At 46.2% G+C, this 22,149-nt stretch overlaps 1 protein-coding gene across 3 annotated transcripts; it reads left to right on the top strand.

Moving 5' to 3' along the window:
• Positions 1-839: 839 nt before the first annotated feature.
• LMO2 (LIM domain only 2) lies at positions 840-13,757 on the top strand. Of its 3 annotated transcripts, XM_055423814.2 has the most exons (5): positions 1,490-1,602; positions 1,633-1,652; positions 1,776-2,004; positions 6,097-6,312; positions 12,766-13,757. In XM_055423814.2, exons 2-5 carry the CDS (start codon positions 1,646-1,648, stop codon positions 12,983-12,985), a joined length of 672 nt encoding a protein of 223 aa, XP_055279789.1. In that variant the 5' UTR covers positions 1,490-1,602; positions 1,633-1,645; the 3' UTR covers positions 12,986-13,757. The 3 variants fall into 3 exon arrangements, with proteins under 3 accessions (XP_088699362.1, XP_055279790.2, XP_055279789.1); XM_088843236.1 differs by lacking the exons at positions 1,490-1,602; positions 1,633-1,652 and adding an exon at positions 840-975; XM_055423815.2 differs by lacking the exon at positions 1,633-1,652 and having other exon boundaries at positions 1,244-1,493.
• The last annotated feature ends 8,392 nt before the right edge of the window (positions 13,758-22,149 follow it).

The raw sequence follows: 22,149 nt of genomic DNA, 5'->3' as shown, positions 1-22,149 counted from the left end.
TGACACACACACACACACATAGGAGAAGGTGGAGGAAATAGGGAGAGATTTTTATTATACCCATAGGGGCCCAGGCTTTGGACATGGACATAAGAAAAGGACAAGAGCATGCAGACAATGGTAAATTCTAGGTATGCATGTGAGAAGCTAGAATCAGCTTTAAACAAGGAAAACGAAGCCTACAGGGATGTACTTCTGACTTCAATCACCACCTTCCAGGGTGAACTCATCCAGACCCTTCAGTGTCATCTTTAAACGGGGAATACAGTGTCCATGATCATGTTCTAGACTGCTCCTATAAAACCATGGATCCTGAGAATACTGGTAGCTTCTTCTTTACAAGACTTGTGGCGTGCACTAGTAGGCCTTTAGTAATAATTTCTGAATGCAATTATTTTCAGGGAACTCTGATGAGGCCCAAGGGACCTAAAGCTTTGCTCTATTGAAGAGAAGACTATTAGCTTCCTCCTCTCCCCTTCTACATTCCCCTTTCTTCTTGGAATTTGCCCTTGAGATTAGAGGGGAAACCTGAACTAAATCTGCTTTCTCTCTCTTTTCCTGACCCAGGGCAAGATAGTCTCCAAGCATTGCTCTCCTTCATTGGAGAGGCACTTTCTCTGTGCAGAGTGCTATTGGCCCTTTACAGGGGCCAGTTTAACCGCAGGGGTCTGATTTTTAAAGATGCTGAGGGAGGGAATTCTGCCGCCAGCAGATGGAGTGGAGACTCAGACCAGCTTGGTCCCTCCCAAACACCCTCCCTCGGGATTAGCTGCCCCTGGTACTGCTCAGGCGTACCCAGCCCGTGCGGTCCCTGCTCGCACAGCTCCCGTCGTCTTTTTGGAGCGCAGACGCAGTCACAAGTCCTCAGCCAGCAGAGCCGCGCTGTCTGTGGGGCATCTCCGCGTTCCCTGTCCGCGGACCTGGGACCTCCAACCCCGGACGCGCGCGAAAGCCACTTGGAACGAGTACATCTCTGTATGTGTTTATTTCACATTCTCGTTTTTTCTTTCTTCCTTGAGCGGCCCGCTGGTCACTTTCAATCGTAGTTAACCAAAAGGGGAACCCCGAAGAGGGAAAGCCCTAAAGAATGCTTTACAGGCAACCCAGCCGCCCCTGCAAGGAGAGGTGTTCTCCGAGCGAGTCTCCCTGTCCCCGACGCTGGCCCCTTTAAGAAGCCAACTCAGCCTTGCTGCGGCTGCCGCTGTTTGTATCGCTAATCCCCAGGAGCCCCGTTTTAAAAAAAAAGGGAAGAAAAAAGATGGGGGGGGGGGGACCGGGCAGCTGTCTCTTTAAATGTGATTTCCTTCTATTGTATTTGAATCGTGATCAGGAAAAAGGAAATGAAACCAGAGACAGAGGGAAGCTGAGCGAAAATAGACCTTCCCGAGAGAGGAGGGAGCCGGGGGAGAGAGGCGCGGTCCCCTCCCCGCCCCCAGGCCGCCGCCCCCTCCCTGCCCTCGGCGGCGAGCCGCGCGCCGCGACCCCGGCCGGAGGTGCGAGGGGCGCGGGGCAGCCGGGCGGGCGCGCACCATCCCCGCGGGCGGCGCGGAGCCGGCGACAGCGCGCGAGCCGAGCCAGACCCGGCGGCGGCGGCGGCGGCGGTGGCGGCGGCGGCGGCGGCGGCGGCGGCGGCGGCGGGACCGGGATGGAAGGTTAAGTCCTGAGCAGCAGCAGCAGCTGCAGCCGCCCGGGGCCAGGCTGCGCGCCCCGGTCCCCGCCTCGGCCGCGGCGCGCCGGCAGCCCGGTGATTCGCTCTCTCTCTTTGGCGTTTGAAGGGAGCGCGGTGACTGTCCTTGAGCGCGGAGGGGCGAGCTCGCCGCCAGAGCGCCGGGGCAAGAAGAGGCGCAGGAGCGGCGGCGGCGGCGGCGCCCGAGCACCCGAGGGGGTCCGAGCCCCTGCAGCCGGCCAGCCCCGCGCCACAAAGGGAGCGCCCCCGCCGCCTGGCACGCCACCTCCCTCCCCAATGTCCTCGGCCATCGAGAGGAAGAGCCTGGACCCATCTGAGTAAGTGCGGCGCCCCTGCCACCCGGGGTCCACGGCCTCGCGCCCCGGGGCGGCGGGGTGGGGCGGGCGGCCGGCGGGAAGGCTCCAGGTGCGCGCCCGCGGCGTGCCCTTGCTTCCCGCTGCCCAGTGCGCGGGGCTCCCGCATCCTCTTGGGTGACTCCGGGGACACTGGGAGAGGAGCTGGGTGGCGGGCGGCAGGAAGAGGGGTCGGCCCCGCGCCTCAGCGGGCCCATCGCGGCTCCCTGGGACGCTCCCTAAAGCCACTTCGGGCCAGAAAGTTTGCACCGGAGCATGCACAGGGGGAGGTCAGAGGCGCGCCGGTGCAGTCCCGAGAGCCTTCAGGACTCCATTCTGCTCCCTTCTCCCCTCTCGTTCCTTCTCTTTGTCCGTTTGGTCCTGGAAAGAGGGACACTACAAGTGGAGCCCCCTCCCCGGGGGTCCCCGACGGTCCCCTTCCGGGTCCGCAGGTGGAGCGGTTGCCCGCGGCGCCGGGGACCCGCGGGTGAGGAGGTGCGAGAGTTCACCTCGGAGCTCACTCAGGCCTCCAGAGACTTTAGAGCAGCCGGACAACACGGGAGTTAGTCTGGATACGCGGACACGTCTCTCCCATCGGAGTCCACCGATGGGTACCTTTGAACCTCCAAAGTTAGTGCACCATTTTGGATACGGGTGAATTTTTCCGGAGAGCGGAGCCTTACGGCTTTTGTCCCAGTCTCAAAGGGCTTAGGGTCTGGGAACCAGAGCTCTAAATGAACCGCATTTGTTTTCTGAGTCCCTGACTGGTTTGAAGTATCCCCCTCTTCCGCCTTTACCTTCAGCCCATTGCTCAGTGTTAACGTGGGGAGAATGGGCTGTTTAAGGTATCATTTTCCCGTCAGCGCAAATGCCCTTTTAAGATTCATTAGCTGTCTGGTTTTGAGAATTTTTATTCCTTTGAAGTCCCCATCTAAATCCTTTGAAGGGATTTGTTACACAGACCAAAGGAGCTGGTTAATGACTTGTCCATTTGTGCTTTTAAGAGGCATTTGTTTTGTTTTGTTTTCTTTTCCTGCTTTAAAAGAATTGTGCTTTCCTGATTGAAATACCTCCTCCTCCCAATTTCAGCCTCCTATGGTGTTTATATACCTGGGTTTTACCCTCAGTTACCAGCATAAAAGCTCAGCGTGTTCTCATAAAACACAGGAAGTAACCATGATCCAGTGAGAATATAAACATCACTATTCAATCTTGAAGGTTCAGAAGCCAGGTCTACAAGGAGTCAGGTTTGTTCTAACAAAAACCCAGCTTCCTTAAATTCTCAGGGAAAAAAATAAACATTGCTTTTTTTTTTTTTTAATAAGTATTTATTTAGGAAAACTCTGGGAAGGGTGCTTTGCTCACTTTTTTTTTTTTTTTTAACAAACCTAGAATTACAACTTAGCCCTGAGTTTTCAGAGCCTGGGCAAGATGATAGTAATACGATAAGAGAGTGAATTGGATGAATTACCTTTGAAAGGTGCCTAATGCCTTTTCAATCAACAGAACTTAGTTACTAATCTTTTTATTAGAAGATAAATCTGGAGGTTTCAGTTCCCTGAAGGAAGTTTGCTCCTTTCAAAGTTTGTGCTTTTTCACAAAGAGACTGGAAAATTGAAACATCTTCACCTCATAACACAGCAGGCATCTGCAGAAGGATGCTCAGTAGGGTGCTCTTCTCTATCCTTTACTTGACTATTTGCCCAGTGAAGATAGGCTCTAATTGGAGATTGACAAGCTAGCTGAGAAATTATTGCAGAACATTTTTTTCCCGTATCTTTCTTGGAAACTGTTGAGATTATCTCAGAAATCCAGGCCAAAGTGTATTGAGGTATAATATTCAGATACGCTCTAGGAGAATGTAAAATATTAATTAGAGGGTGAGTCCCACAGTTATTGGCTTGGAACACCCACCAAAGATAATGTGATATTATCTTTAATTATAGAAAGATAGAGCCAATCTTATCCAGTCCTTTCCTATCTCATCTTAGGCCATCACAGACAGTAGCTTTTTGGCTTAGCATTTCTCCTGTGGACCACTACCCTACCAGATACTTCAGTGTGTACATACTTGGGTCAGTGTGACTGAGGTCAGTCTGATCAGCAACTCCAAATTACACCCAGAAACTTGCTAGGCCTATGCAAATGAAACATTTAGACAGAAAGACAGACAGAATTCACACACACACAGATTTCCTCTACTGTGGCATCGGTGGCCCCTACTGCCTCCCTGTGAATAACAGGAGCAGTTCATTTTAATTCCAGGCAGTTTTGCACCAGCTAAGTGCAAATTCTCTTCTTTCACAGTTGGTTGGCAGGATCTGCGTCAGGGCATCCAGTGGTGTTGAGGTTCCATGAATGTTTCTGAAAGCCTAAAGTAAGGCCACAGGCTGTGAAAAGGGAAGAGAAGTGATTCTGAGGCGATGCACAGGAAAATGCTGGGTGTTTTATTTTTCAGGAGGAAGGGTGGAAGTCCTTATACATAACCTGTGGGAACAAAGACAAGTCAGGCTTCAGTGGATGTTTAAAACTCTATTTAAAGTCTGGAGATTTTAGGAGATAATTAGTTTGGGTTTAACACTTCCCTGGTCTAAAAGGAGATCATCTCACAAAGGACCCTCATACCCATTCTACAAAGTGTGGGCTGAATATTCATTCACAGGGAAGTGTGCACTTTACAGACAGAGTTCTCTGAAGGTGTCAGAGTGTGTTATCAACACTGATTCCCTGAGCCTAATCCTTCCTAAGTATAAAGGGCCTTAAATGCTGTGGGCACAGGCCAGTCAGGATGCAAGGTCACCAAGTAAGCCAGCATCAGCTGGAAATAGGAGACAGATTTATATCCTCAAGGTACCAAGGGGGAAATTCCCTTTGGGAATTTCACAGTTGGAAGCAGGTCCATTTTTCCAAACATAATAGATTTTTTAAAAAGAGATTTGTGTTTGAGTGAAGTTCAAGAGAGCATTTGTTAATTGCTACAGATCAACAGGTATTCAGTTTTTCCTATGTCCCATCTGGTGCAGGAATCATTTCTCGCACTCTGTTTTTCTTTATCTTCTTCTGGCAAGTAAAGTTATTTCTTTTAAAATGTAAAACAAAAGGATTCAGATTCCAGTTAAGTGAACTGGAGACACTGTATGATTTTGTCATGAAAGAACGCATGGCATAGGCTCACTCTTAACAATTGCCTGGAGGAGATTTCAGTGTTTAATTGCCTTCCACACTCTCTCTCGAAAAGAACTATTGCCCCCTCCCCATTTTCTTTCCTAAATCAACTTCATGCCAATCAGTTTTGCTGCTGTGAAAGTGTTCATGTGCAAAAAGTTCCGTTTGATCTCCTTTATAAATATAACAGTGGCTTTAATTAACACCTGAGATTTTTCCTCAAGGACTCATTCCATAAGAAGGATAGGATGTGGAGTTTCTGTTAAAAATAACAATAGTGAGAATTTCTATTATATCTTGATGGTATTTTTATTTGGGAAAGAGAAACCAACCTAAAATAATTTGGGGGCCCTTTCCTCCTCATCTCTACATTCGTGCAGTTGGAAAGGGATAGAGGCAAGGTGGCGCAGAGATTCAAAAGGGAATTTGCAGATGTTTAACCCGCTGGGTAGTCACTGTTTTGGCCACAAGCAACTCTTAGAGTCCTGGTGCCTCCTCTGGGGTTGGGCAGTGCCCTTGGCTCCGGGATATGGGGGGAGGAAAGAGATGAGGCGTGGGTGGAGGTGGAGTAGGAGGGGAGGAGGGATCAAGAAGAAGAGAGACCACAGGTCTGGGAGGGGGCAGGGCTGTAGGTGGGCGGGGGGGGGTGCAGTACCCTTTGCCTGGGTGCCTCTTGGTGCCCCGCCCTTGCTTCTTCCAGGATCTGGAACATAGGGGCTAGCTCTTTCCTGTCCTAACCCAAGGCTGGCAGGGCCTCTCTGCCGTCTGCCCTGGGTGTGTGCTCTCCCCTGCTTTCTCCAATGTCATCAGACAGTTGAGTGAGGTTCTCTGTGGGGCGCAGCGTGACTCCTGAGCCCCTGGTGCTGGCCTCCCTGAGGTGAGGCCATCCCTAATGCGTGGCCTTCCTTCCAGGGAGCCGGTGGACGAGGTGCTGCAGATGCCCCCGTCCCTGCTGACATGCGGAGGCTGCCAGCAGAACATCGGGGACCGCTACTTCCTGAAGGCCATCGACCAGTACTGGCACGAGGACTGCCTCAGCTGTGACCTCTGCGGGTGCCGGCTGGGCGAGGTGGGCCGGCGCCTCTACTACAAGCTGGGCCGGAAGCTCTGCCGCCGAGACTATCTCAGGTGCGTCCTCACCGCCCTCCTGGGGCCCTAGCTCTGTCTCCCTGGCGCCTGCCTCCTGGGCCAGCAGAGATCACGCTGGTCTCAGCTGCCCTGTGCAGGGGAGCAGTTGGCCTTTCTTCCTGTTAGAGAAGCATGTTCTCGGGGACACATGCCTGTGTGGTCCAGTTCTAAGATTTTAAAGGCAAGAGAGTGATGAGGACAAAATTCAGAATAGTGGTTTCCTCTGGGGGTCAGACAAGGGGAGAGGGTGGGGGAGGAAGGCACAGGGTATGCCAAGGGAACTGGGAGTTTTGAAGCTTGTAAGTTTGAGGGTGGATTCCTAGCAGCTCATCTGATGCTCCAAAAACATACGCATAGGTTTCTAAGTATTCTTTTGTAAGATCTCGATATAATGTGATGAGAAATTTTAAACGAGTAGCATGGAAACATGTACACTAATGTATATAAAATAGAGAGCCAGTGGGAACTCGCTGTATGACTCAGGGAACTCAATCTGGGGCTCTGAGACAACGTAGAGGGGTGGGATGGGGTGGGAGGTTGGAGGGAGGCTCAAGAGGAAGGGAACATATGTATGCCTATGGCTGATCCATGTTGATGTATGGCAGAACTCCACACAGTATTGTAATTATTCTTCAGTTAAAAATACATTTTAAAAAATTGAAAGTACAATCTCGCCCCAGCACTCCAAGCACTTTTGGTCACAGCAGGAAGGCCCTGAAGTCAGCTGTAGATTTGAGCCCTAGCACCACTGCTTTCTAGCTCTGTGACCTTGGGCAAGTTATATAACCTTCCTAAGCCTCAATTTCCTCATCTGTAAAATGGGGTTATAGAATAGAGGTACCTAGTTCCAGGAAGGGGTGGGAATTAGATGGGGTGGTACATGTATGGTGCTTGGCGTGGTGCATGGGTATCAAATAGATGTTAGCTGCTGTCTTTCAGTAACCCTCATGACATTTATCGTTAGAGTCTTTCCCAACCTAATGAACAAAGTGATGAAGACTGGAAAGGCAAAAGAGGAACTCTGCTGAGACAGGCTCTGAAGCTATCTCGGATACTCCGGGTCACACGTTTGGCTATGTGAATTTTCCCACTCTCAAACGAGTGCCTTTGCCTGGAATGTTCTAGTTTCATATGAAATTTCCAGTTTCATATTAGCTGCGGCACAGGTAACTCTATGCCCTCTGCTGTCAAATCTGCTCGACTGTGTAGCTGTCAGTTTTTTTGCCATCTTCGTGGGGTACAGGGTCTGTGGAGCATGCAGCCTTAATACATTAGGACCACCCAACCCAGGGAAGCTTGTTTAGACTCCAGTGCCCTTGGCTGCCAGGCCAGCTCTTTCTCCCAAACCTGCCCTCAGAGCATTTTACATTAAAAAAAAATTGCAGGCAATTCCATGGTAAAGCAAGCTTATCTGTTTACCCAGAGACTGACAGAATAAGCTTTTTCTCCCCCCTAAATTTCCTGATTAAAGTCCTTGTAAATGTGGTGATTCAAAGAAAAGAAGTCGAGTTTCCAAGGATCATGATTTTAATTTTGACCATTTATTATTATTATTATGGAACAAGAAAATAGAACTGGGATAAATAGAGACCTGATTCTGCTTGCTACTAGTTTGCCAAGTCAGTGCAGAAGAGCAGACGGGTAAATGATTCCCACTGGGCCCCCTGACTACATCCCTGTCAAATCATTTGAATCTTATTAAATGAAGTACAGATAGAGTAAGGTCAAAAGAGCCGAGGTTTCTCCCTATCTCTGAGGTTTTATATAACATTCAAGAAGAAAACCCTGTGCTGCCTGGGCTTGTTAATCTCTTGCATTTTTAAAAAGGAGAGAAGAAAAAAAAGTCTGGGAGAACCCAGTGTTAATTAACTTGTGTCTTGGTGACATGAAATAATTCTTCTCTCTGCTACATTCCTAGGCAACATGTTAATTAACTCTGTGTTAGTGCAGGCGTTTCCAGCCATCCTTTCATATTTATATTATTGTTATTAAAATGGGCAGGTGGAAGCTTTAGACATGACACCTCTTGACAGAGGAGAAAAATCATTTCTTGCTGCAGGCATGGCCCTTCAGCCATGGACTTGTTTGCTTGCATTCTTAACATAGCTGACAGTGCCTTTGCAAAAGGCAAGTTGGAGGAGTGAGGAAATGTGTCCTGGGATAGTGTTCAGTCCTTACCCCCGACCCCCCGACCCCCACTTCCGTCACCCCAGGAGAACTTCTCTCCAGGGTTTCCAGTTGCTGCCTGGCCTGTTAAAGTCTTTTTCAGACATTTAGCCTCACATAATCAGGAGATCCCCAATGCAGAACCTAAATAAACTCTTAGTCGCCAAGTTGTGTCCGACTCTCTGTGACCCCATAGACTGCAGCCCACCAGTCTCCTCTGTCCATGGAATTCTCCAGGCAAGAATACTGGAGAGGGTAGCCATCCCCTTCTCTAGGGGATCTTCCCGACCCAGGGATCGAACCCACGTCTCCTGCATTACAGGCAGATTCTTTACCATCTAAGCCACCAGGGAAGCCTGAACCTAAATAAACCATGTGCTATTTATGTTGTTTTCTTGGGAACTTAACAGTGGCTGTTAATGTCAGTATTAACTGTTAATGTCAGTCCGGATCCCCTCAGATCCCTTTTTACGATTTTTGTGCTCAGTGCAGCCCCCACCCACTATTGTTTTACCTTCAACAGCACCTTTCTGATAAAGCCAGAAACCTGCCCAGTACCCCCACCCACCCAATGCCCAGCAGACCTTGCCCAGTGGCTGGCACTGCCAGAGACCGAAGTCCAGTGATTTTTCCTGGAGCCAAGGCCACTTGGAGACATGACTTACACCCCAGAGTCCCCGTGCATTCAGGTCAAAGCTCCCCTCTGAGGGACTTGGCCCAAGACTACACCTTGGCCTGCCTGCCATCTTCTGTCTGGTTTCCCTTGCCGCTGTACCTATTTTCCCTGATGACACATCCTTAATAAGTCCTGGCCTCAGGGTCAGTTTCTGGGGTAGCCAGCCTACGTTACCGATTCTTGGTGCCAGAGGTGAACGTGCAAGTTAGATGTTAAGTCCTAGCTTATTTTCACTTAGTGAAGTCTCAGCAAACCAGAGCTGGAAGGGGCTGTAGAGGCCTTTCTTCCCTTCCAGTTCTCTTGTCTTACAGCTTAAGACACGGAAGCCAAGGCAGAGGATGTCCCTGGCTCCAGGAGAACTGGCTGGTTGGAGGTGATGTTGGGATCTGAAGGTGTCGCCCAGATATTAGTCCTCCATGCTTCCCGTCATTAACTGCCTGACGTGTGTTGTAATTTACCCCCCGATTTCCCTTTAATGAACGCTCCCCTTCCGTAAGGGCCACACAACCGAGGCGGTTGGCTGCTTTCCACACATGCTGTTATGTGAGTCATTTATTCTTACTCAGGCCCAAACTCCTCTTACTGAACAATCAGGAAATCAGAACTGTCTTTCCACCTCATAACCTCCAAGGTGGCAGTTCCCGACAGTTCCACCATCTGCTGTCTTGGGATGAAGTGTTCTTCCCCCAGTAATGAGTTTGCTCCCAGGTGGGACCTTGAAAACACTCAGAGTTCTTTGCATGGAGAGCAGGATTTGGAGGGAAACTAGCCAGCTTGGCTGTAACCGCGAGCTCTCTACCCACAGACGGCATCTTCCTGGTTCCATTCTTTCTGCTCTAAATTTGTCAACTGCTCTCATCATCCCTACATCCTCTCAGAACCTACCAGTTGCTTCTCTGCTATGCTGAAATTCATAAGAACTTCCGAGAAGAACAGGCATTTACCTAAAACTGCCCTGAAGGTTTCCTATGGAAAAGACCTGCTGACATGCCATGTAATTAGGCAGCAAGACTGGCCTCTTTGGGAATACCCCCAAGATGTGTTAAAACCCAGCCAACGTTGGCTTCACCCTTGAGTGCTGGCGCTTTGACTTGCTGCGTTCCATCCTCCAACAGCCGGTTGAGGTTGATGCTGTGATGACTATCATTCCACAAGCTCACAGTCATCAGAGGTCTCAGCAGGGTCACTTAGGTACTCAGGGCCAGTCCTGCCTGAATCTGAGTCTTCTGATTCCAGCGCTTGTGTTATCCAACTCGTCTGGGCTGATTCTCAAACTTCAGCCTGCATTAGCATCACCTGGCCATATTCAGGACCAGATAGACAGTTGGGCCTCTACCCACAGAGCGTCTTAATCAGGAGGGCCTGAGTGTGCATTTTTAGCAAGTTCCCAGGGGATGCAAATACAGTTGGTCCCAGGACCACACTTTGAGAACCAATGCACTAGGCTCTGGCCTTCCTAGGTGGCACTAGTGGTAAAGAACCCACCCGCCAGTGCAGGAGAGGTAAGAGATGCGGGTTTGATCCCTGGGTTGGGAAGATCCCCTGGAGGAGGGCACGGCAACCCACTCCAGTCTTCTTGCCTGGAGAATCTCATGGACAGAGGAGCCTGGAGGGCTTCAGTCCATAGGGTCGCACAGGAGAGTCGCATGTGCAGAGTCGGACAGGACTGAAGCAACTTAGCATGCTCTAGGCACCATAGTGCATCTCCTGCTTTGACACTGCATGTTGCTTAAAATAAATGACCAGTCAACTGAGACTTAGGAGGGTCTTGATTTTGATGACAGAAGAGAAGTTTTTCAGAGACTTATGCCATTGGGCCAGCGAGGATCTTGAATTAGGATCTTCCATTCTATATGGAGAGAGACTGCTCGTCCCCCTGGTGGCTGAGGGACTGACTGTTCACTGTTGAATTCCCTCCATCTCCCAGAAGCTGGGGTCCTATAGAGATGTTGTGTGCAATGGTCTGAGTGGCTCTGGAGAAGTTAATGACCAGCCCTCCCCGTGGGTGGAATTAGAGCCCTTGATGTGATGGTGTGTGGGAGGGAGCCTCAGAAAAATGCCCATTTCATTTCATTCCTCTCAAGAAGGCCCCTGGGGTTTACGCCTGCTCCTCTTCTAAAATAAAAGTTCTCTTGGGAGGAAACGCACAATCCACGCCTAACCTATTTTTTTTAATTGGAGGAAAATTATAATGTTGTGTTGGTTTCTGCCGTACAACATGAGTAAGTCATAATTATATATGTAAAACCATATATAATATATATATATCCCGTCCCCTGATTTACCCTCTAGGTTGTCACAGAGCCCCAGGCTGGCTCCCTGTGTTATGTAGCAGCTTCCCCCTAGCTATCTCTTTTGCCCATGATGGTGTATATATGTCAACGCACTTTCTCAATTCATCCCACCCTCTCCTTCCTCTGCTGTGTCCATAAGTCCGTTCTCTACATGTGTCTCCATTCCTTCCCTGTAAACAGGTTCATCAGTACTATTTTTCTAGATTCCATATATACATGTTAATATGTAATATTTGTTTTTCCCTTTCTGATTTACTTCACTCTGTATAACAGGCTCTAGCTTCATCCACCTCACCACAACTGACTCAAATCCGTTCCTTTTTATGGCTGAGTAATACTCCATTGTGTGTGTGCATGCGTGTGCGTGTGTGCGTGCATGTGTGTGTTCATGCGTGTGTTCGTGCGTGCGTGTGTGCGCGTGCGTGCGTGTGTGTGCGTGTGTGTTCATGCGTGTGTGCGTGCGTGTGTGTGCATGAGTGTGTGTGCGTGCGTGTGTGCACGTGCGTGCGTGTGCACATGCGTGCGTGTGCATGCGTGTGTGTGTTCGTGCGTGTGTGTGCATGCATGTGTGTGCGTGTGTGTGCATGCATGTGTGTGCGTGTGTGTGTGTGTGCATGAGTGTGTGCATGAGTGTGTGCATGCGTGTGTGTGCACGTGCGTGCGTGTGCATGCGTGTGTGTGTTCATGCGTGTGTGTGCATGCATGTGTGTGCGTGTGTGTGCATGCATGTGTGTGCGTGTGTGTGTGTGCGTGTGCCACAATTCTCCATCCATTCATCTGTCAGTGGACATCTAGGCTGCTTCCACTGCCTGGCCATTGTAAATAGTGCTGCCATGAGCAGCGGGGTGCACGTGTCTTTCTGAATTGTGCTTTTCTCAGGATATATACCCAGTAGGGGGCTTGCTGGGTCACATGGTAGTTTTATTCCTAAGTTTTTAAGGTATCTCCATCCCCTTCTCCGTCATGGCTGTATCAGTTTACACACAGCTAACCTCTTAAATCACTTCAGTTAAGAGTCTTTTCGCAGAGGCAGGTCCTGGGGCACCCGAAAAGCTGGGAGAGGACTCGAGTTATGCCAAAGCCAAACGCCCCAGGCGTGGCTTCATGTCAGAGGCCCTCTTCCTCCTAGGAAAGACTGTGGATTGGTGATGGTTGTGGTGAGGATGCATTAGTTGGCCGTCTGTCTGGACCCAGCTGCTCCTTGCTTCCCGACATCTTGGAAATCCAGCCTACATCATGGAACCCATCCTCAGGCTCTTTCTTCCAGTCTTGTCTCTGCTCCTGCCTTTTTAGCTTCTCTCTCTTTCTTCCCCACAGGCTTTTCGGCCAAGACGGCCTCTGTGCGTCCTGTGACAAGCGGATCCGTGCCTACGAGATGACGATGCGGGTGAAGGACAAAGTGTATCACCTGGAATGTTTCAAGTGTGCCGCCTGTCAGAAGCATTTCTGTGTGGGCGACAGATACCTCCTCATCAACTCCGACATAGTGTGTGAGCAGGACATCTACGAGTGGACTAAGATCAATGGGATGATATAGGCCAGTGGCCCCAGCGCCTCAGGGAGGAGACTCCCTGAGAAGCCCCTGTCTCCATGGGGTCTTCATTCTGGGGGTTTGAGGGCGGGCTGAGGCATCTCTTAGGGGATGGTAGCCCCTAACTGGGCACCAAGAACCAAGACACAGCATCCAAGTGACATAACGCAAGGGGCAAAACTTAAACGTCACAAAATGACTGGCCTTGGGGGAGAGCGTAGGGACAGCGGCCACAGCCTGTGGGTAATAACTGACATGATTAGCCAAGGAGAGACTGGTGGGGGCTGCTGTGCCGGCATAATGGGACTTCCATCTACAGAGAGGGACATGTTCTGCCCAGACTTGTTATGTCTTTGACCCTTGAAAACTAGAGATGTGCAATTGATTTATTTTCTTCCTGGTTTTTATGACAACCCTGTTCCAGCCCCTGTCCTCCACACGAGGAAAGGACAGAGGTAAAAAGTGGCCATCCTTTTCTTCTTGGCCACCTCACCAAGGCCTTAAGCTTTGGACCCAAGGGACTGCATGGAGACAACATTTTAGTTGAGAATGAAAACTACAACTTTAACCAAACAATTATTTAAAGCAATGCTGATGAATCACTGTTTTTAGACACCTTAGTTTTGAAGTGAGGAGTTCCACAGATTGTTTCTATACAAATGTAAATCTAAAAAAAAAAAAAAGTTGTTCAACTATTTTATTATCTTAGATTATATCAAAGCATTTGTTGTGTGTAGTTTGGAAAAACTCTGCGGAAAATAAAAATGACTGACTAAAATGCAGTGTTGTGTATTTGGCAATGACAATTTGGGATGGCAGAAAAATGACTTTATATTAAAAAGGAGAAATAAATAAGCAATTTACCTTTAGGTCAAATAAAACTTAGGTTTATGTGTGGGGTTTGTAGGAGGCAGGCACATTTTTATATTACTAGCAATTAGTATGTAACAGGTCATCATGTAACTCAGAGGGACGTAGAATAATTAGACTGTTATTGTAAAACAACCATTTCACTTCAGCATTGTGTGGAGTGAACGGAAGGCAAGATCTTTGCCTTTGGGAAACCTGTAACCTAGAAAGGACACAAATACATAAAACAGATTCCCTTTGGGAGAGAAGGTAATTACCTAGTTTGAAATGTGGCAAAGATGCTGAGCTTGACACTTCGATTTTCCAAGACGTGTGTCTCAGGGTGTTTTATGACAAGTGGTTAAGAGAACCTTACTTTGAGGATTTAAAGCAGGCACCTTGTCTGCGTGTTTGCCTTTCACCGCATAAAGGCCACCGTGAACTGACTCAGAGCGCCACCTGCTGGTCATCACCTCTCAGGTCTCTAGTTCAAGAATGTCCCAGTGACAAACAGAGGTGTATTTCAATTGTTACATAACAATATGGCAAGTACCACGAAGTCTTAATGTGTTTAATTATCAAGATATCAGAAACATGCATCTAGTACTACAGTTAATTAGCTGTGATATTCCTTTAAAAACTTTAAGGTTTGCTTGGGTTTTTTTTTTTTTTTTTCTTCTGAAGAAATAAGTGATGGCTCCGTTGGTCTGTAAAATACTAAAAGTGGTTGGGAAATTTGACTGCTGAGGGTAGCCTATTCAAATCAAATCTAGTTATATTGAGTTTCAACTCAGGTGGTGGAAGGGACTGCCAGTGAGGGGACGTTTGTTCTAAATCAACAGAGGGAAGTGGTTCTCCGATTGTGATCCCTGAACCAGCAATATCAGTGTCACTTGAGAACTTATTAAAAGTGAAGATTCATGGGCTCTATCCCAAACAGAGTGCATTGGAAACACTGGGGATGGGGTTCAACAATCTTTGTTTTAACAAGTCCTAAAAATGCTCCTGACTCACGCTCAAGCTTGAGAATGTTCTCCAACATCTCCCAGTTCGGTAGAGCATCTGCTCTAAATTGTTAATAGCTAATATTTGACACAATAGTTAATCCCTGAGTAACCTTTCCACATGTAGACAAACACTGTCTACCCCTGGTCTCTAAACTGAAAACTTTTACATAATTTTGTAACTCAGCTAGCAGTTGTCATCTACCAGAACAATCGCAATGCAATCCACCATTTTCAACCGTACCAACATTATTAATAATAATAATTTATTTTAGTTATGTAAACTATTAGGTAAGAATAAAAATTATTCTTGCTTTAGAAATGTGAATTTTATTCTTAACCCCCACAATAGTACAACATGCATAAGATTCAAGAACTCGACCAATGCCTTTCCCATCTTCAGTAAAGCAGTGATTAACTTTTCTGGTTACCTATAGCACCATCTTGCAGAATTGTGAATGCATAGGCAGAATCTCTGTGATGTCACCCCAGGCGGCCAAATGTCTAACCCACAACTGACTTGAGACAAGGACATATAAAGAGAGGGACCAACTCCCAGAATTTACCTGGTGGTCCTTGCCTGGGTGTGCAGCCAGTGTGCCCAGGACCCAGAGTCAGAGGACAAGGTACCTGCACCCTTCCCCAGTCCGTGCCTTAATTCGGCAGTTAGCTGGGATATTTCACTTCATCTTATCTTATTCATGTTTTATATCCCAAACCAGTTTCCTTTTATTGCTGTCTCTAATAGAATTACTGCCTGGAGTCACTGGACTTCCCAGGCGACTCAGTAGTAAAGAATCTACCTGCAATGCAGGAGACGAAGTTTCAGTCCCTGGGTCAGGAAGATCCCCTGGAGAAGGAAATGGCAACCCACTCCAGTATGCTTGCCTGGAGATCCCATTGACAGAGCAGCCTGGTGGGCTACAGTCCATGAGATCGCAAAGAGTTGGACATGACTTAGCCACTAAGCAGAAACAAAAATAGAATCACTGCTTCTCAGGGAATCTTAATCCTACAAAGTTACAACAGATCAGCGGCTAGGAGCTTTATCTTCATAAGACTGGGATTTGAATTGCAATGATGTCACTTAATTACTTAACAAACATTCACCCATCACTTACAATGTGCCAGGCTCTATTCTAGGGGCTGGACAAGCATTAATTCCTTCAAGCCACAAAACAGCCCCACATGGCAGTTTCTGTTTATTATCATCCACATTGATTCCAGGGAAACTGAAGTAGAGACAGGCTTAGTCACCTGCTTAAGGTCCTACAGCGATTAAAGGGCAGAAGTTGGCTGTAATCAAGACCTCACCCTTGCTCTGCTGCTTCTCTTAGGCTCACCTCCTTGAACCTCAGGTTTCTCATCTGTAGTTTAGGGAAAATAAATACCTTCCTCCCCAGATCACTTGAAAATATTTGACATCAGTCTAGCGAGGAATGTAACCAAAGTACAATGATGCCAGATTAACTCCATAATAAAGGTATGTAAAACGTGTTATGCAAACACAAGTAAAGGAACAATTCAATTGGCCCATACATGGCTATTTGGGGCATTTTAAATGTCCCCGAACCAGCAAGGAGGTGACGCAGACAAGAGCAAAGACTCAGAGACCTCGACTTTGTAGAGCAGGCAGTCAAGCAAACCCAGAGTTTTCATGGTGGTGATTATGGTCACCTTTGGCTGGAGAGGGGCTGGACCAGTGAGCAAATAAACAAGGTAGATGGGGTTTTCCACAGTTTTGAGTCTGCATGGCAAATCAAAATCCAAACCCAGGAATCTCTGAGGGACAGAGGAAGGGTGCAAGGGAGGTACAGATGGGCCTGGAACATCTTATTGCACTAGAAAATAAGGAAGTGCTTTTAAAAATGTAAGCATGTCACAAGGACAAAGAAGCCAGCTTAAAGGGCCATCAGTGGCCAAATCTGGGGCAATTTGAAGGACAGTAATGAGTTATGAAGTGTTGGGGAAAAAATAAGAATCTGTGGGTTCACACCGATAATAAATAAATGGAGAGAAGAAAGGGCTCTCGTTTACTGCAGAATCTTGCCTGGTAAATGTGAAGACAGTGTGGGAGCTGGAAAGTCATCCTTCTGAAACTATCATACTGAAATGACAGAATCAAGTAAGAAGTATCAATAGCTGCTAAATTTCAACAGAGAAAGAGCAGGGAACTTGGATGGTCTTACAGTGCCTTCCCACAGATTGTTATTCATTGCAAGGGGGAAATCCATAATTACTCAGTGGAGAAACTGGGCAGCACCTTGACCAGGTAATCAGTGAGGGATGGTTGGACTGTGTGTGTCTCCAGATGTGATCCTCTGCGGGGGACACACCGTCCCTGTTTTAGCATTCTGCCTGAGAATACAGAGCTTGGCTCTAAGTATCAGACAAATTACCAGGCAAACTCAAAATGATGAATATTGTATTTTCAAAAAGAGAGGAGATGAAACTCTATTTTCAAAAATGTCGGTGTCATAAAGAATAAAGGCAGGCTGGGGAATGTTCCAGATTCAACAAGGCTAAGGAGACCTGATGACTGAATCTAATACCTGGCCCTTTTCTCTCCTTCCAGTACTGGAGAGGAGAGGAGTAATAGAGGACATCACAGGGGCAGTGGTAATATTGAAATATGAATAGGTAGATTAGTTCAAACGAATGCACAAATGCTAAATTTACTGAGGTTGGCAACTGTGGTTACAAAACAGACTATCCCTACTATTAGGTAGTACATACTGAAATACTTAGGACTAAAGGGTCATGACACATGGAACTTATTCTCAAATAAAAGAAATTCACATGTGGTGTGTATACGTGTGTGTGTGCGCGCGCACGTGTGTGTAGAGAGGGAGAGAGAGGTTGGAGCAGGAGGAATAAACGGCAAAGCAAATGAGTAAAAAAATGTGAAAGGCAAGGGGCTTTCCTGGCAGTCCAGTAGTTAAAACTCCACACTTCCACTGCAGAAGTTGTGGGTTCCCTCTCTGGTCGGGGAATTCCCAGCCTGCTGTGAGGTGCAGCCAAAAAAAGTTAACAAATGAATCTAGGTAAAGGATACATAGGTGCATGATTTTTATTCTAGCATCTTTTCTTTAAGTTTGATACTTTAACAAGTAAAACATTTTTTAAAACTTCAGAAATCTTAACTTTTTCTTGTCTCGGGTTTTTTATTTAATTAGGAGAACAGGAGAGATGATAGAGTGAAAATAGTTTAGAAATCAGTGATATTCTACTATTTGTTTGTCACAATTTTAATACACTTTTGGCCTTAGAAGTAAAGGTTATGTGTCCCAAGCCAGCAATTCCTTCCAAATACAGACAATATAAACGATGCGTTTAGGAGGATTCCCTTAGTGCCAGTTTCTGGAGCAGGTGATTTCTCAACCTTATAGAATGAGCTTGCTGCAAATTCTGCATGTGCTTTGAAATCAGGATCAAGATGTAACCATCTGGCTCTGAAAAGTGTTATAGGACCAGGAATCTAAGCTACAATGTTTTGTGCAAAGATCTAAGAGTTGAGTTGAAAGAAGTTTCAAAGCACTAAAGTGACTTTCGTCCTCTCTCAGTGACTGTGTGTTAATTCTCCCAGAAAAATCATCGTTTCTTTGAGTTAATAGAAACTTTGAAGCTAAATCAAGTCCATTTCCATTGTCGCATTGTGAAGCTTTTGAACCGGACTCACTGAATTCTCCTATTTGATGGCCACCTTGAAGATAGCTTTGCGGTGATCCTAAGAAAACCTACAGCTGCAGCTTCTGTGTGTCACTGCCTTTACACCTCACCTGATTCATTCTCATTACTTAATGAGAAGCTCAGGCAAATGCCACTTAGATAAATAGTAGGTAAAATAGAAGTCAATGTGATGTGATAGAAAGAATACTGAAGTGGAAACTGGAAACCTGATTTTTGTCTCTAATTAAGGGGTATGTCTTCAGGCAGACCTCAGTTACCTCATCTGCAAGATGAGAAGCTTCTTACAGATTAGGAATTTGCTCCTCAAAATTTGGTTCACAGACAGGGAAATGTGGAAATTGGGAGTAAGCTTTTGTAGTTGCAAGTCTCCCAAGATACCTCCAGAGATTCTTTAAAAAAGTTTTTTTTATTTTGTATTGGAGAATAACCAATTAACAATATTGTGAGAGTTTCAGGTGGACAGTGAAAGGACTCAACCATAATTATACATGTATCCTTTCTTCCCTAAACTCCCTTCTCATCCGGGCTGCCACATAACACTGAGCAGTTCCCTGTCCTAAATGGTAGGAGCTTGTTGGTTATCCATTTAAAATGTAGCAGTGTGTACAGGTCAGTCCCAAACTCCCTAACTATTCCTTCCCCCATCCTTCCCCTCTGGCAACCATAAGTTCATTCTCTGCGAGTCTGTTCCTCCAGAGAGTTTTGCCTCCCGGCTTCATGCTTGTGTGGTCTCCTCTCACATCATGTAAGACAAACCCATCAAGTCAGACACAACTGAGCAACTAAAGCACTGCCACATCTAACCAATAGTGCATTGCAGAGATGGTGCAGTGTGATGGCTGAGGTCAGGTCATAAGGGACTCTGTGGCATCCACTGAGCTAGCTCTTGGATGACTTGCTCCAGAGAAAACCAGTTGCCATGCCATGAAGATGCTCAGTCAGCTCTATGGAGAGGTCCCTGCAGTAAAAAGGAATTGAGGCCTCTTGCCATCAGCCAGCAATTGCCTACAATATGATGAAGCCACCTTGAAAGCAGAGCCTCAAGCCCCAGTCAGGTCTTCAGATGGCTGCAACCTTGAATGTCACTCATGAGAGACTCTTAAGTCACAATCAATTAACTAAGCTGGTTCTGAATTTCTGACCCTCAGAAATTATGCAAGATAAATAACTATCTTAAGCCGCTGAGTTCTGAGGTATTTTATTATGCGGTAAGCCATAATTAAAACACATTTAAAAACCCTCAAAGCAATTTGATAATCTTATGTCTGTTGAATCTAATTTTTAAATTTTTCCGGTCATTTCACTTTCTGTTGTATTTTACCAAAGTATCAGTCCATGGTGGTTTGAAAATTAAAAAACAAACAAACAAACAAAAAACAAAAACTGATTCTACTCCACAAAGAATTTGAAAATCCCTGATCAGAATAATACAATCTCAGAGTTGAAAAAGCTTTTTGAAATTATCCAGTCCAAACTTACTCAGAATAAATTCTCTCTTACAGTTTTCCTACAATTTTTCCAGCAATAAAATTCTGATTCTCAGCAGCATTTTATTATCACTATTCTTATTAAACATGCCTTTTATTGAGAGACCAGATGGGGGAATATTGCTTAAGCCAAGTGAGAAATGACAGTGACTTGGACGAGTGTGTTTGCAATGAGGATGGAGAAAAGTCAATAGGATCAAGATACACTTCAGAGGTAGCTGAAATTACTTAGCATACGCTAAAAACATGGTTGTTTTCTTGTTATTACTATTAATAGGGGATTCTTAACCATCTTGCTGCTGCTGCTGCTGCTAAGTCGCTTCAGTCGTGTCCGACTCTGTGTGACCCCATAGATGGCGGCACACCAGGCTCCTCCGTCCCTGGGATTCTCCAGGCAGGAACACTGGAGTGGGTTGCCATTTCCTTCTCTAATGCATGAAAGTGAAAAGTGAAAGTGAAGCTGCTCAGTCGTCTTCGACTTCGCGACCCCATGGACTGCAGCCCACCAGGCTCCTCCCTACATGGATTTTCCAGGCAAGAGCACTGGAGTGGGGTGCCATTGCCTTCTCCCTTAACCATCCTGGGTATCATTATTTTGTTGAAGAAACACTGTATTCATGATGTTTGTTGCAACACAATTTGCAGTGTTTGCTAAGGTTTTACTTGCTTTTTGTAATCAAAGGAAATCAGCTACTGAGAAGAGAAAATTTTCATTGAATATAGACAAATCTTTCCTTCTTTACCTGGTGATTAAAGAAAAAAAGATGATTGGTCTTAAATTCTGGATAACTGGTATCATTAGAAAAGAATATGAATCTTCTTTTTTAAGTTGAGGTAACTTGTTTATAACATGATATAAGTTTCATGTGTACTTCTGTATACACTAGTGTGCATGCGTGTGTGTGCTCAGTCATGTCCAACTCTTTGCGACGCTATGGACTATAGCCTGCCAGGTTCCTCTGTCCATGGGATTTTCCAAGCAGGAATACTGGAGTGGGTTGTCATTTCCTCCTCTAGGGGATCCTCCCAACCCAAGGATCAAATCCATTTCTTCTGCGTCTCCTGCATTGGCGGGCAGATTCTTTACCACTGAGCCCATATACTAGAGTGTGCCTACCACCAAAAATTTAGTTTCCATCCATCACCATACAGTTGATGCCTTTTACCCATTTTGCCCCACTCCCCAACCCTTTTCCTTCTGGTAACCACTAGAAAGTGAAGCTCCGGATCCTGCCTGCCATGGTTTATAAGGAAACCAATGTGCCCACCAGTGGGTTTACCCATCATTACTGAACAAGGGAAGGTAAGATGCATCAGATCCAACACTACAAAAGGTGTAATAGTGGTGCAATCTAAACTGGGAAATGTTTCATTTAGGCAAGATGACACACTAAGATAACACCTACAAGACCTATAACTTTTTAATATAATTGATTAAAAGATATTTAAATGTAAAATTGAACTGCAGGAAAAACAAATATAGAAAATATTGGGTCCAGAAATAAAGGTCAGAAAAATTTCATCAAATTATTCCTGAGACGTGCTGGGGGAGTTACTGGCCATTGCAGTGTGGCACCATACCGGGATTAAGGGATGAGAATTGTGAAGTGGAAGCAAAAACCTACATAAAGGCAGAGACAGCAAAGGGCCACCATATCCACAGTGAAAGAGTGGACTGGAAAAAAAATCTATCCACAGACTCAGAGAGATGTCAAGGAATTTTGTAATCTCCACCTGGATATACTGGATGAGAGCAAGCAAAAGTTTCCCCTGGGTACTCAACATCTCAGGCCTACTGCCTGTACAGATTCTGAATTGACAATACACACACAGCCCAGAAAATTATAATCAAGATCTACACTGGTCCAGTGATTCTTCCTGTCTCACTGGGAAGAAACAAACACCAACTTTCTCTGAAGCAACGTACTTGCAGCTCATGCGGAATTTCCACAGAAAACTAAACTTAGATTATGAAAAATATCCATGAAATTCTAGAGCCTCACTCAAGATGAGCTTTAAATAAATAATTAAATTGAAAGTATACATCCTCCTATGAACAAGTATCAGAAATTAAAACACACGTAGACCCCAAGAATTTCAGTTCATAGAAAAACAGTTTAAAGAATAATATAAAATAAAT

Source organism: Moschus berezovskii, chromosome 14 (assembly GCF_049115385.1).
Source record: "Moschus berezovskii isolate FMDL1 chromosome 14, NW_MosBer_1.0, whole genome shotgun sequence".
NCBI classification, from domain to species: domain Eukaryota; kingdom Metazoa; phylum Chordata; class Mammalia; order Artiodactyla; family Moschidae; genus Moschus; species Moschus berezovskii.
This window is presented reverse-complemented; position numbering and strand designations above follow the sequence as displayed.

What these genes read in the sequence shown, in the direction of transcription:
- LMO2 (XM_055423815.2), top strand. Translation starts at nt 1,259, where the DNA reads ATGGGGGGGGGGGGACCGGGCAGCTGTCTCTTTAAATGTGATTTCCTT. An exon ending in AAGAGCCTGGACCCATCTGA is followed by an intron (nt 2,005 to 6,096) that starts GTAAGTGCGGCG and finishes CCTTCCTTCCAG; the next exon opens with GGAGCCGGTGGACGAGGTGC. An exon ending in TGCCGCCGAGACTATCTCAG is followed by an intron (nt 6,313 to 12,765) that starts GTGCGTCCTCAC and finishes TCTTCCCCACAG; the next exon opens with GCTTTTCGGCCAAGACGGCC.